The 14,854-nt window shown below is 40.8% G+C and overlaps 1 protein-coding gene across 2 annotated transcripts in view; it reads left to right on the top strand.

Moving 5' to 3' along the window:
• Positions 1–12,358, top strand: part of RUNX2 (RUNX family transcription factor 2) — a 191,491-nt gene extending 179,133 nt beyond the window's left edge. For both annotated transcript variants that reach the window (XM_024212812.3, XM_024212811.3), the window contains one exon: positions 9,990–12,358. In XM_024212812.3, coding sequence (XP_024068580.1) covers positions 9,990–10,468 — 479 coding nt within the window. In that variant the 3' untranslated portion in view covers positions 10,469–12,358. The remainder of the gene's footprint in view (positions 1–9,989) is intronic.
• The last annotated feature ends 2,496 nt before the right edge of the window (positions 12,359–14,854 follow it).

Here is a 14,854-nt window from a genome sequence, read left to right as displayed (position 1 = left end):
GTTGCTGGGTCCTAAATTAACTAATCACCCAGGAAAAAGTCCTTGGTGTCATTGTGGACAGCTCAGTGAAAATCAGTGCACAGATATGCAAAAGGGGCCAAAATAATTAAAATACATAAAGAGCTAGGAGTTCCTCTCTTCTTCCTGTGCAGCCACTGTAGCAGAAACATCCTGTTAAGGGAGTAGGGTGGGTAATGATAGAGCCTATGCTGGATAAAATGGGAAAATGAAAAGAGACACCACTTTACCTGCTAAGCAACCTGACAGATATCCCTGGGAATCACTCTCCTTTGTTGTATACTTAATACTTTGACGGTTGATATTAGATGAACCAAAGTGCCTGGGGGCTACACAAAAAATTCAAAGAAAACGTCTATCTAATCTATCTATATAACTAAAGAATAGATTGTATTTTAATGTGCCACTCAGCATGCCTAAGCACCAAAACACACAAGTCAGTGTTAAAAAAAAGTGAAATACCGGTATCATTAAAATTCACATGTGAATAGAGGAAGTGCAAGGCCAGGAAGACGCTATGCAATGGAACAGCTGTGAAGGAGTTAAAATGTTCAGTTGAGTTTTGTTAGACTGCTGTGCTCAATAATATTACAGTTTAAATGGTCCCACCTAGGCTTTGAAGTTTACACCTCGTTGAAGTGAATGGGGAAGCAGTTCACACCTCTACTGCTGCTATTGTTTGCCTGGAGACAGAGTTTTGGTGTACAAAACTGATTTAAAATTGCAATTTGAAAATATTTAACACATGTTAAGTAAAAAAATATATATATACTTGTTGAATGCCTCAAACAACAAGGAGGTATTTGGCGCAGTTTGTTTAAACTAAGCTTTTCATGCACACAGGATAACTACAGTGTAACCCTAAGGAGTTTTCCCCTAAAACCCCAATCTTGTAATCCCACTTGTGCGGATGGAACATTTTGCATTTCAATGGAACTCCATGCCAGTTCACTTGTGGGGATCTGATTTCAGAATTGGGGCCTGTTTTAAACAAGATTCAGAAAGTGAGTAACAAACAGAGGGCTTGCAGAAAGGAGGACAAAGCTGGTTTTGTTTTGTTAGGGTATCAATAAAACGAGATATTTAATTAAATTAGTATTCCATGCCGAACACCTTCCTAACCATTATCAGTGAGCAGTTTATTGTGGGCATCTCTGCAGAAGTATGTTTTAAGAAGGGCAGGGAGGTAACCTTAGATTTTAGTGTGGAGAATACATTCCATACATAGGGAGCAGCATGGAAGACATAATGATGGTAACCCCAAAGCCAGGGCTTGATCCCACTCCCATTGACTTTAATGGGATTTGGCTCAAACCCCAAGTGAATTCCATATGAGTTGGGGTTTTTTAATGAAAGTTGTGTACAGCTCCAATAAAAATAAATGCACCTCATTAGTATTGTTATTAAAATATTTTCAGCTCACCTATAACAAGGCAGCTATGCATCGCTGTACACTGTCTCCATATTGGAGAAGGCTAAAAATGTCATTTTAAAAAGTCTCTGGTTCTATAGAAGATGGGTTCTCAATTTGGAAGTTTCAAACAGGTTTCAGGGGGTCACAACAACCTTCCCTTTCTTTATGACTAGATGGAAAAGGGAATCCCAGAACTTTACTTTGTTGTCAATTGGGCATCACAGTATAGAAAAGGATGGAACACAGCAAAAAAAATTGTGGGGAGCATCTTTCCCCAATTCACTTTTTTAAAAAATGATGTTCCTGATCTTCTGGCCTTGCTCAGAATATATAGTTTTGTGACAGCATAGCTTGCTGAGAAATCCTTAATTACAGATGTACTTGGTTGGTGATAGAAAGTAATAGCTATACAGGCTTTAAAGTATTTTAAAAAACAAAATCCCAGACCTCACAGAACGTTACTTTCATGAAGTAAAAATGATGAGGATCATTTGTGTGAGTAATGACATTAATAATAATTACTGACAATTTGCGTTTCTCTACCACGAGGCAGCTATGAAGTGCTTTACAAACGTAGACCCAGGATTTCGTAAGAATTAGCACAAGCAGTAGGAAATTATTATTCTCCCTTCAAAATGGAGAATCTGAGGCACTGAGAAAAAACAAAATGATGATGATAATTATTTCCATAGCACCAAAAGTCCCCAATCTAGCAAACATTCACACACATGCTCAACTGTATGCATGCAAGTCGTCACGTTGAGCTCATGCAGAAAGTTAAGCTTATGTGTAAGCGTGTCTAGGATCAGAGCCTAAGGGTGCATGCCAATTAACAGACATAAAAGGAGGCAGCCTGTGCCACATGGAAATTACAGTCTGAGGAAGAGACGACCTGGGCCTGCCGATAGTGTGTGTGTGTATGGGGGGAGAGGGGGACAGAGTGAGGGCAGCTGGCTTCAGCAGTGTTACTGAGCATGCTCAGTCCATGTGAGCATGCTCAGTACAAGCCAGGCCGCAAATCTGGGGTAGGGGGGCATATGACCCCGCAGCCCCCCCTCCCCCACGCATCACCTCAGGCCCCAGTCCTGCAGTTGGATCCACACAGTCACCCCTTGTGCCTGAATGCAGCCTCCTTGAAGTCAAGGGTCTACCTGTAGGAATCCAATTGCAGCGTCAGGGTCTGGTTCTATAAATACTATCAGATGCAGTAGAAGAAAAATTAAAATAAAGAGTGATGAAAGTAAAATAAAATGACACAGTAATGCAAAAGTGTGTTTGTGGAAAAAGTCAAATATAAACTGCACACAAAAAAACCCTGTATTAAAAAAAAATTAAGGTGGCAAAGTCAAGCATTTGAAAGTTAGGAAATGCCAAAATTAAGGCTGCCTGTGCAACCTTAATTCAGCCCGCTTGTGTGTATGCATCATGATACATTCTTTAATTACATGTTCACGTAACTATTTTTCCCACAGGACCGCTGCCTCATTCAGTGCCCAAGATGGACATGGCTCACTGAATGAGCAGTTTATTCCCCTCACTGTTCAGTGTGTGGCCCCAGACCTTATTTACTGCACACTATACAAACTCTGCTCTGAAGACACAATTACTGATTTCCTCATGGGCCTGTCTTTGGTGCTCCTCACCACAGCATCTGAGTGCTTCACAAACATTAACAAGTTGCAGGGAGTGGTGTTATCCCCATTTTACAATTGGGGAACTGAGGCACAAAAAAATTAGGGTCAGAAGTATCCATTAATTTCGAGTGCCAAATCTGACATACCTAGGGAGCTGATTTTTCAGAGTACTTAACATTATATAGCATTTTATATGTTCAAAGCATAGCTCCCATTGACTTCAGTTGGACCTGACAGTGCTCAGCACTTTTGAAAATCAGACCCCAGAGTATCAAGTCAGGCACCCAAAAAAGAGGAATACATAACTAGTGACCTCCTCTGAGAAGTCTGGTTGAAATGACATGCCCAGCATCACATTGGAACTCTGTGGCAGAAGAAAGGATAGAATTCAGTTCTCCAGCACAGCATTCAGCTGCCTTAACCACAAGACCATCTTTTCTCTTCATGCAGTCTTCTGCTTCATTCACCAATGTCTGCAAGAAATGAGACAAGGGTCCTACAGACAACCTCCTTCACTATGCAGCCCTGATTCATCTGCAGAGAAGTCCATTTTGTGCACTGAATGAGCCAAGATCCTGTGGGGAAAAATAGTATGCGATCATGTAATCAAGAATTGTATCATAATGCACATGGGGTCCAAGTTAAGATTGAACAGGCAACCTTAATTCTCACGTATCCTGACTTTTGAGTGCTTGATTTAATAATGTTCTTTTAGCATAGTTTTTTGTGTTCAAGTTCCTAGGTTTAAAAAAAAAAAAAAAACTGAAAATCAAATAGAAATTCCATCATGTGACATCATATTGACAGCCACATGGGTCCTCAGCAAGGTTGCAACTTTTAGATACACCACACAGACCTGCCACTTGTCCTAGTGGAGTGACTGACGGCAATACTAGGTTGTTGTCCTCTGTGTGGACCAGCACTAAAGGGTTATGGAACATTTTGTCAGTGGGTTGCACAGATATTTGCGGACAGAGGAGGAATTGTGATATTCAGGAATCTTGGGTTCCATTCTGGGCTCTTGAGGGAGAGTGCTCTAGTGGACACCAACTCTTGTGCCAATTATGCCCCAAGCATGACATCTTCTCTGTTCCTTCCAATCTGTCCTGGACCCAGCCCTACTCCCCACAGGGCTAAACAATTATTTTCCAAGTGCCTCGTTCTCAGAAACAACAGAACTGTTTTGGCTGAAATAATAATAAATAATAATAATCATAAATAAATAAAAGCCTGAGGCAGACACTCAACATGGAAAATTTCAGCTGAAATGGTTAAAAATTTGGCAAAGTTATAAAAATCTGAAAACTGGATCTTATAATGGGAAGAGTCAGGCAACTGCAATAAATAGATGTGCTACCACCTCTATTTATAAGCTAAACTGCACAAGTAAATCGTAGACATTAGGGAAGAAAAAAGCCATAACAAATCAATTAGTCCACGTCCAGGCCTATTCAGGATAGAATAATTACTGCAATCTTTAAACAGTGCAAGGCATAACACCAAGCCTAAAAGCGGTGAATGCACCATTTAGGTGAAATATAATTAATTAAAATAGTCCCTAGTGATAGTTATAAGTATGCCAAGCTGAGGTTCCTTGGGTCCGTCTGTTCAATTGTTTTCTAATATAGCACAGAATAGACAAACACCATTATATTTTCTCATACATTTTTTTAATGATTATACGCTGCACTGGATGGTTAAAAATCCCTTCCACGGCAGACATATGCAATACGTTTAGGGAATGTTTCTTCAGTAATGTCCCAATAACAAAAAATGACTAAGCACATTCCAGCAAATTGCAATGTTTGTAAGTTATAAATTTATCCCATAATCCTTTTAAAGTCCACATCAGCTTGCTGTACCCAGAAGGAGTTAATATACCCACAGTACATTGCAGTCTATAATAATTGGAAGTGATTGGCCAAAGTGCTGAAACCAGGCGGAAATTTGTTGCATTATTCTCTATAAACTACAAGCAGAGCTCATTAATTGAAAAATGAATGTCAACTGGCATTAGCTGGCATCCGTAAACTGAAATGGAGAAATGACCGTGGCACACGCTGTGCTGTAAACAATATATCAGTGAAGCTGCAACAGGTAAAAAAAAAAAGCTCATGCAAAACCAATCCTAGACTGTTATTGGCAAGCTCCCAAGTCTAGGGTTTTTAATGAGGCTTCTGCATCAAAATAAGTGAAACCACATGGAATTTTAATTGTTCTTATTTTAAATACAAAACACAAGAGCAGTATGGTCTGCAGGAAAGAAAGTACGTACTAACCTACTGCTTTAGTGTAGAGATTGACGTTTTAACATTACTTCATTTCTGTTCTAAATTTATATCTCACGGACGATTTGTATGCCAAACTACATTTGTGCAGAACTTACCTAGTAAATTTAAGTACAGTTCACCTAAACTCTCTGAGATGTAAATCCTTTGGGTAAAGAGGTAAACTGTGATTTGATTTTTCTTTTATGTTGTTAATTAAGCTCCATAAAATGATCATATCATAGAAGACAGAAATTGCATTAAAGATGCCTATTTCCATTTCTGTCTTTGCAACAGCAGTGGAGGAAACACTGTTTTCACTAAACAAGTGTAGCTTGGGCAAAGCTTTCAGCCCTGAAATAGGCTGCAGGTTGCATGTGTCACTTTTGTGAAAAGTGACACTTTGTGAGATTGGGAGGCCTCAAATTCAAACTACTTTCAACCACTGGTATATCAGAGAAATCAATGTATATCTTTAATTGTGGATTGGGATGTGGGGGAGGGGCGGTATTTCAAGACACATGCTTTGCTGCACTTTCAAATTATTATACTATCAACCAGGGGTGGCCAACCTCAGCCTGAGAAGGAGCCAGAATTTACCAATGTACATTGCCAAAGAGCCACAGTAATATGTCAGCAGCTCCTCATAAGCTCCACCCTCCACCCCCATACTCCCAGCACCTCCCACCCACCGGCAGCCCCGCCGATCAGTGCCTCCCCCTCCCTCCCCACACCTCCCGATCAGCTGTTTCATGGCGTGCAGGAGGCTCTGGGAGGGAGAGGCGAGGAGCGAGGGCACTGCAGGCTCAGGGGAGGGGGCAGGAAGGGGTGGAGGGGGGGCAGGGCCTGTGGCAGAGCCAGGAGTTGAGCAGTGAGCACCCCCGGCACATTGGAAAGTTGGCACCTGTAGCTCCAGCCCCAGAGTCGTTGCCTATACAAGGAGCCGCATATTAACTTCTGAAGAGCCACATGTGGCTCCGGAGCCACAGGTTGGCCACCCCTGCTATCAACCATCATCATTACTTATGTGCATGGCACTTCATAGCACAAATACAAATAAAGATAGATTCCATGCCCAGAAGGGCTTACCATCTAAGATCCCAATCCTGCAAACAGTTATGCACATGTTTCAATTTACATGCATAAAGTGGTTGCAGGATCAGGGCCCAAGTTAAAACAAAAGCAGTGGAAGTAGCTAAGACAAGGAGGGAAGGGGGAGGGCCTACGGCAAAGTGAGGTCAATAAAATGACATGGGCACAGGAGAGGCTAGAGCATGAGTCTCCAGGGTTACCGTTTTTAAAAGCTGTGATATCAATGGTTTGATGCAGTGAGACTTAGAGTGTCCAAGTAAGCCTGAAAAGGTGGGTTTTGAGACGAAAAACAAGGCATGGCAGACATTTGTTTTCCCATTAAGAACTTCCTGCAACCCAGCACTTTTCTGATCAACCCTGAAAATAATATGCTTGCACAAGGGCAGTACAGAAATGTTGGTAAGGAATCACATTGCAACTTAATCCAAAAAGTTAAAGATGTGGCTAAAAGGGAATTTGGCGAATTGGGCAGTGACCGAATTGCAAGTAGGAGCAGTGCAGACATAACCCTATAAGAAGAAATTGCATTTATTCAGTGTTTGGGTAAACAGGACTCTGTGCTTTATAAGCAACAGTGAAAAAACATCAAAAGCATCTTGGGCTTTTTAAAAAGAATTGTACTTATTGCAAAGAAACAAAATATAAATACTTAACAACGTACAAATTCCACATCTACCTTTGAATTCAACTTGCACTCGTGTAAATTAGGAGCAACTTAGTTCAAGTCAGTAGAGTTACATTAATTGAGAGCATCATAAGGACTAACAGATTCAGACTCAGTATCTCAAGCAGCTGGAGAAACTGTTCAATAACCTTACATTCCCCGATACGTATCAGACCTTCTCACAGTATAAAAGGAGCAACATGATAGCGTTCCAAAATAACAGCTTTGTTTCTGGGTGGTATGGCCTCTGGCTGCTGTTTGTAGTTAGGATCTTTGCATGCAGTGACACAGTGTTTGCTATAAAAGTACAGTAGAACCTCAGAGTTACAAACACCTCGGAAATGGAGGTTGTTTGTAACTCTGAGCAAAATGTTATGGTTGTTTTCAAAAGTTCACAACTGAACTTTAACTTAATACAGTTTTGAAACTTTACTATGCAGAAGAAAAATGCTGCTTTTAACCATCTTAATTGAAATGAAACAAGCACAGGAACAGTTTCCTTACCGTGTCAATTTTTTAAAAAAAAACTTTCCCTTTTTTTAGTAGTTTATGTTTAACACAGTACATGTATTTTTTTTTTTTTAATCTCTGTTGCTGCCTGATTGCGTACTTCTGGTTTCAGATGAGGTGCGTGGTTGACTGGTCAGTTCCTAACAGTGAGGTTCTACTGTACAAGCTACTTTACATTCAATAGTGCTGGGGTTTAGTGGGCTGGTAAATGGATATGGAGTCATTCACTTCTAGGTCACTGATTCAACTCCAGATCAGGTAGTAGTAATCATATAATGATCACTCCTAGAAACGGCCCCACACTGGAACTTTAAATCTAGCTCTCTTTAAATTTCTGAAGAGGTTGGATTAGAATCCTTCACTTTCAATCAAACCTTGTGATTTTACCCTACTCCAGGAGTCGGCAACCTCTGGCACACGGCTTGCCAGGGTAAGCACCCTGGCGGGCCGGACCAGTTTGTTTACCTGCCGCATCGGGAGGTTCGGCCAATCGCAGCTCCCACTGGCCGCGGTTCGCTGCTCCAGGCCAATGGGGGCCAGCACATCCCTCGGCCCGCGCCGCTTCCCTGGCGAGCCACATGCCAGAGGTTGCCAACCCTGCCCTACGCCTACTCTGGTTCTGAACATTGCCTTTCGGCATATTTCTAATCACCACCTGGCAGCATTTCAACTGGCTTATGTCAAATGAGTTAGTGGTCTTGATGCAGTTTCTAATGGTCAGGCGTCGAAATCATAAAAGCCACCGTGCCAGCTGATGGCACTCAACAGAATCTTTCTGCCTTAGGGTTTTCATTCATGCCCATCATTGTCTCTAGCCATCAAGGCCAAGGACAGGAATGGACCAACCTAACCCCTCACTAGATGGGAATGTTTTCAGGTCAGGTTTGAGGTGAATTGCTGCTATGGTGTGGGAAAGCACTGCTGCTATCTGTTGTGCAGCTTGTGCTGTGGATAAGCAGAGAAATTCAGTGTTCAGTGCAGTCATCTGGCACCTGACAGGAGCCCTAAATTCCCTTTTAAATATAACAGATTTGGTGGTTTTGGGAGAAGAGATGGGTGAACTCATGAAGTTTTGCAAAGCTGCTAAGTTCTCAAACAAAGCAGCACAGGGCCAAAGCAGTTTTAGCTCATGAACACTTTCCCTGCAATTTAAACCAGTGCTCCCTCCATATGCGTGTACACACACACACACACTTACTTCATATGAGGAGAAAGTGAGCACACACTCTAAAGGGTTGTGCACTAGGGAAATATATCCTTCCTACCTTTAAAGGTAGGGCGGCACAAGTGAGTGCCCCTACACTGCATTCTATTTTTTCATTAGACTTCTTCTTTGCCCCTCTCTCTGTTCCCCCTCCCCAATTTTCATTCTGCCAGCTCTCTAATCCAACTTCCACCATCCCTGTTTCTGCTCCCCCCCTCCAGTTTCCTAAGCAGAACACCCAACCTATTATTTTCAAACCTAGAATGTTTGAAGGGAATTGGAAATTGGGCTAAATGAGTTCACCCATCCCTGCTTCATGTCAGAGACGAACTTATTGTAGAGTGTTACCACCAAGAACATTAGAGTAAGCACGTGCTGTGGGGTCTATAGACAACCAGATGGAAGAGACACTATAAGCAGACAGCTTCTGTGAATAATGAGTGTTGGGCTTGCAACTTGCCGTGCACTGTGCTGAAAATTAAAACATGCAGACTTTCTTGCAGCTTGGTGGCTCACCCGGTTTTAAAACTCTTGACATGGAGCCAATAACCTTTTTCATAGATGAAAACCTTGTCCAGTGGATCATGACCTGAGATATATTGAGTGATAAGAACGGTGGGGGCATATTCATCCCTGGTTTAACTCTGTTGATGTCACTAGCATGACTAACTCAGTGTGGCCAGCTCTTGTGATTTTATTGTAAGTCTCGGGATAATTACTGTTGTTCTTAAAGCCCCAGCTTTTGAAGACAAGTGCTCACATGAGACTCAGCTTTCTTTTAAAACAAAAGGTTTCTAGCACTCATGGCTGCAGAGGAAAGCCTGTAAAGGTGACCCAAGTGCACCCTCTATGCTCGGAAACCAGAAGGCAAACAAAATATAATTCAGCATTTATTATTTTTTAAAGTCTCATAGGGGGTGGGGCTGACCAGTGTTTTTTTCAACGCTTGGAGTTGGCAATACTACTAACTCCATTGCCATCAGTGGAGTTACACCAGGGATGCTTTTGGCCCAGCATTTGTATAAGACAGGTCTACGATTCTTTTCCTTGCAATGTATTATTTGATATGATTTGCTGTTCTTTGGGGGACCAAAAGAAGTGGGGTTTCTTTTAAAAAATATCACTTTATTATAAAAAAAATTGATATTTACAGATTTTTTCCCCCATCTTTTGTTATAATTTTTAGGTGCTTCAGAGCTGGGCCCATTTTCAGATCCCAGGCAGTTCACAAGCATTTCATCCCTCACTGAGAGCCGCTTCTCCAACCCACGAATGCACTATCCAGCTACCTTTACCTATACACCGCCAGTCACCTCAGGCATGTCACTGGGTATGTCAGCAACCACTCACTACCACACCTACTTACCACCGCCCTATCCAGGCTCTTCCCAAAACCAAAGTGGACCATTCCAGACCAGCAGCACTCCATATCTCTACTATGGCACTTCATCAGGATCATACCAGTTCCCCATGGTGCCGGGAGGAGACCGCTCCCCTTCCAGAATGCTTCCTCCCTGCACCACCACATCAAACGGCAGCACACTATTAAATCCTAACTTGCCTAACCAGAATGACGGTGTGGAGGCTGATGGAAGCCACAGCAGCTCCCCAACTGTTTTGAATTCTAGTGGCAGAATGGATGAGTCTGTTTGGAGGCCATATTGAAATTTTCTCTGCGCAGCCCAATCTCCGTGAGCCAAAAACAAATGGTCGACAAACTACAAAGTGCCTGTTTTTTAAATAGATTTTACTGATATGTGCAACTATTTAGATGAGATGGTAATGGCCATAAATAACGCAAGAGTGACCAACCAAGCACAATCCATGTTTCAGATTATGTGGATCAAAGCACATATTTTTCTTGGAAACATTTTACACCTTGTTTTATATTTAAAATGTACTTTTTACACACAAAAATAACCCAATATTTTTTTTTGTCTAGACTGTTGTCATAAATAGTGAGTTCGTTTGCCAATAAGGAGAAAACGGACTCCCCAGTTATCAGGAAAAACATGGTGAAGCAAGGCAAAGGTTGCGCTCCATTTTATTTTTTAAAAACCTTGAGCTCCAGATACAGTTGCAATCATACAATGTATGGGACCCTGTTCACTCACATAGTGCAATTCAACTGGCTTGTATTGGTGCACATGAAAGGGAAAGCACAGATCAAGTTGCTTCCATTTTGCTATAATACATTCAGATCATGGTAGATGTTCAAAATTTCTATCCAAGCCTTGTTGCACATAAAAGTTGGAACTTTTCGGTTCATTGCTTTTTTTTCTTTTTGGTACTTAAAGAGAAAGTCTTCAAGGTACCAATCTGAATAGACAATCTTGGGGTTTCCTCTTTGTTTTTCTTATAATTATTTTTGCCTTTGTCCAATTAACCAAAAATAAACCCCAACCCTCCAAAATTAAAGCAAAATCTTATTACTTATGCAAAAAATAAAAATGGCAATATATGATACTCAAGCCAAAATGGTATAGGTAGTACTTGTGTTTGGCTGTGGTTTTTTTTCTTTTTAAATTATAAATGTGTGAAATTTGAAATTATTTGCTAACATAAATCATCATATAACTTTAAAGAAATATTTATAATTATTTAATGACATTTGGACCCTTTAAACGTCTCTTAATGTAATGCTATGTTGACTTCGGTCTCTAAAAGTGGGTTGTTTTTTAAAAAAAATAATTAAATTTCTTCAGCGGTGTGAACCTCAGACCGGTACCTGAACTCTGAAAAACAGTTCCAGTGTGAACTGGTTACAATGTGATTAACCCTCTCCCCAGACCAAAATGCATCCATATCAAATTATTTTGGATGTATCTTTTTAAAAAAATAACCTATGAAGGAAATATTGTGTTTAAAATGTTATTAGCTATCTGGTTGCCTTCAACACATTCTTGCCTTTTAATCAGTAATAACTGAGCTGGTTGAAAAACAGGAAGGAAAAATGAGTGCTTCCACCCCTGATTTTTCTTTCTCCCTGTTTTTTCATCAGCATTTGAAAAATGTTAAATTCAAAACATTGTCAATTTTGACAACGTGTTTCTAATTTTGAAACGTTGGCAAAAATTTTGTCAGCGTCTCAAAATTTATAAAAATTTCAGCTAGCCGTTGTCAGAAATGGGAGACAGGGAGAAATTGTGATTAATGTTTCTTTCATTGAAATTTCAACCAGCTGTAGATAATAATTAGGTTTATGAAACAAAACCAATAGTATTTAGCCTCTTGATGTGATTTAGTCACAATTCACTAGCATCAAATGCTAGAGCAATGAGGATTCTTTTTTGTTTACTTTTTAATAGATATGGCAGTGGTCATATTGCAGAGACAAGCACAAGGGAAGAACTGCTCTGCAGACCAATGCTCTGCCAGTCCGGTGTTCAGCAATAGTCAGATCTTCAAACTTAATACTGAAGATGAAAGTCACCTTAAAGCCCACTCCTGGCTATTAAGCATGGTACACTAATACAGGGATATGAAATTGCACCCGATACCCTTAATCAACATGTCTGCTACCAAACTGTAAACAGAGGCACCCAAATTTTGCAAACCAAGGGTATGTCTACACTACAGGATTAATCCGAATTTAGATAATTCGAATTTGGGAAACAGGTTGTATAAATTCGATTGTGTGCGGCCACACTAAGCACCTCAATTCGGTTTTTAACCACATTAATTCGGTGGTGTGCGGCCACACTACCCCATTAACTTAAACACAGTAATTCGGTGGTGTGCGGCCACACTAACCCTAATTCGAATTAACAAAATCAATTTAGGCTCTACTCCGTTCGTCGAGGTGGAGTACAGAAATCGATTTAAAGGGCCCTTTAATTCGAATTAACTGACTCTGTAGTGTGGACGGGTGAAGGGTTAATTCGGATTAACGCTGCTAAATCCGAATTAATCCCGTAGTGTAGACCAGGCCCAAGGGCTGCATTGGCAAGTTCTCAGGAGTCTGATCCTGATACAAACCCCACTGAAGTTAGTGGGAAACTTTCCATTGATTTCAATGGGTTTTTGGATCAGGCTCCTACTGTACATATTAACCTCTGATTCAGCAGTCCATCCATATTCAGCAAAACACTTACGCATGTGCTTAACTTTAGGCACATGCTTCATTCCCATGGTCTTCAGTGGGACTTGAGAACACGCTTAAGTGTTTTGCTGAATCAGGGCCATAGAGTAGATCAGATTGCAGCCACCCTGGCTTTTAGCAAGTGCAGCCTGCCTAGGCTTCATGCTCCCAGCATGCAGTGCTCTCTGTTGACCCAGCTAGCCTTAATTGCGTCCAGTAACCAGTATTCTCCTTGGGCTGCAACTCTGTTGAAAATGAGGATGTAACCCTCACACTAAATAAATGGTGAACAGTCATCCAGTATAATAATTTATTTGGACAATATAGACATTGTCATCATCAGTCAATGGTTTAGCCAGTCAGCTACAGAGATTACCATGGTACGTTTCTCATAATTTGGTGTGATTACTTGCTCTTAAAAAAAAACAAAAAGTCTTTGCCTTCTAAAGGTTGTATACTAAGTATGCTTAAATAAGTAAGACACTTTTCTAATACTTAGTTTTCCTTCAAAGATGGAAGCTGTAATTGATTCTATTTATTGTTTGTGGTAGCTTGAAGCATACCACTGTCCATTTATTTGTAACTGTAAAATACGTTTGCTAATTTCAGCAGCACTTAAAAAGCCAGTGTCTGGTTACACATTTCAGTTTTGTGTTTTGTTTAGTAAGCAAAAGAAAAAAATGTACTGCCAGTGCAAGCTGTTTCCTATTTAATAAAAGGTACTATATTTGTACATTATTTGTTATTGCTGAGAAGGGCTTTTTAAAGATTTACTGTATGCATATTAAGTAATTTTTTAGGGATGCTTTTGTGTTGAAATGTTGTTAGAGTGGCTGCAGGCAGCAACCCAGAAATTTTTTTCTCCTTAAAGATTTTGTTGTACAATTCAAGCACTTCATTTTATTTCTGGATAAATCCATCATAGACCTGATTTCTGTTTTGCTCAGTACCTACATAACTCTGTTTGTGTCACCCCATTGTTCAACTGGACCATTAGGGACAGACTTGCAAATAGCTTAAGCATGCAATTATGCAATGCAAAATGCATGCCTAATTTGTTGCACTTGCGCTGTGGCAGACCAGGTTGTTCGGGGGTGGGGGTGGCTCATGCTACTGCGCTAAAAATAGATGCATAGACATTGCAGTTGGGCCCTAAAGCCCATCCTCCTATCTAGGCTTCAGAGCCTGAACTGCAGCCTAAGCTGCAACTTCAAAGCACTGGCTACACAGCTATTTTAAGCACAAGTATCATGAGCCCCCCGGTCCAGAGTCTGTTGACCAGGGTTGGGTGGTTTGCTGCCATGGTTTATGTGGATATGCCCTCAGCTTCCAGGATCACACAGGCAAATGGCTAATTCTGCTCATGTGAGCAGGCAAATACTAAGAAGGAGACATCAAAAGCACCCAAAGATTTAGGAGCACAAGCCCCATGGACTTTTAATAGAATGTGTGCTCCTATATCCCTTTGGCACTTTTGAAAAATCTCTTCCTATATTTGCACGGGTGATTGAGGGTAACTGCACAAACACGTCAGTGCACAATTGCATGTCTGAGCTTTTGGAAAATGCTTCCAAGTGCATTTGGAAATGTTCTTGATTCAGGATTTCAGGAAAATATTATGTTATGGAGTTAATCTTAGAGTATCATTTACATTATGATTATTATGAGGATTATTTCCTCAGAGGTACAAGAGCCCTTTTCCTTCGGGGAGTGGAAGTGTTGGTGCAGTTTATGGATTTAGAAATAAAGAAATGCCTTTGTTAATCTCCAGCTCTCTCAGATTCTACCAAAGATGTACTTACATCAGAACAGGTATGATGTCCTTGATACAAAATAGAGCGGTAAATCCAGCTCTCTGTACTCATATAAGTAGGCCTACTGAAGTTAATGGGACCACATGTATGAACCGAGTTGGATTTGACCTAAAATGTCCTTAGAGTGGCATTTATGGATTCTTTTACCAGACCAGC

Source organism: Terrapene carolina, unplaced genomic scaffold (genome assembly GCF_002925995.2).
Source record: "Terrapene carolina triunguis isolate 2854851 unplaced genomic scaffold, T_m_triunguis-2.0 Scaffold42, whole genome shotgun sequence".
Lineage (NCBI taxonomy): Eukaryota > Metazoa > Chordata > Testudines > Emydidae > Terrapene > Terrapene triunguis.
The sequence above is the reverse complement of the archived record's forward strand: the minus strand, read 5'-3'. Positions and strand labels throughout refer to the sequence as shown.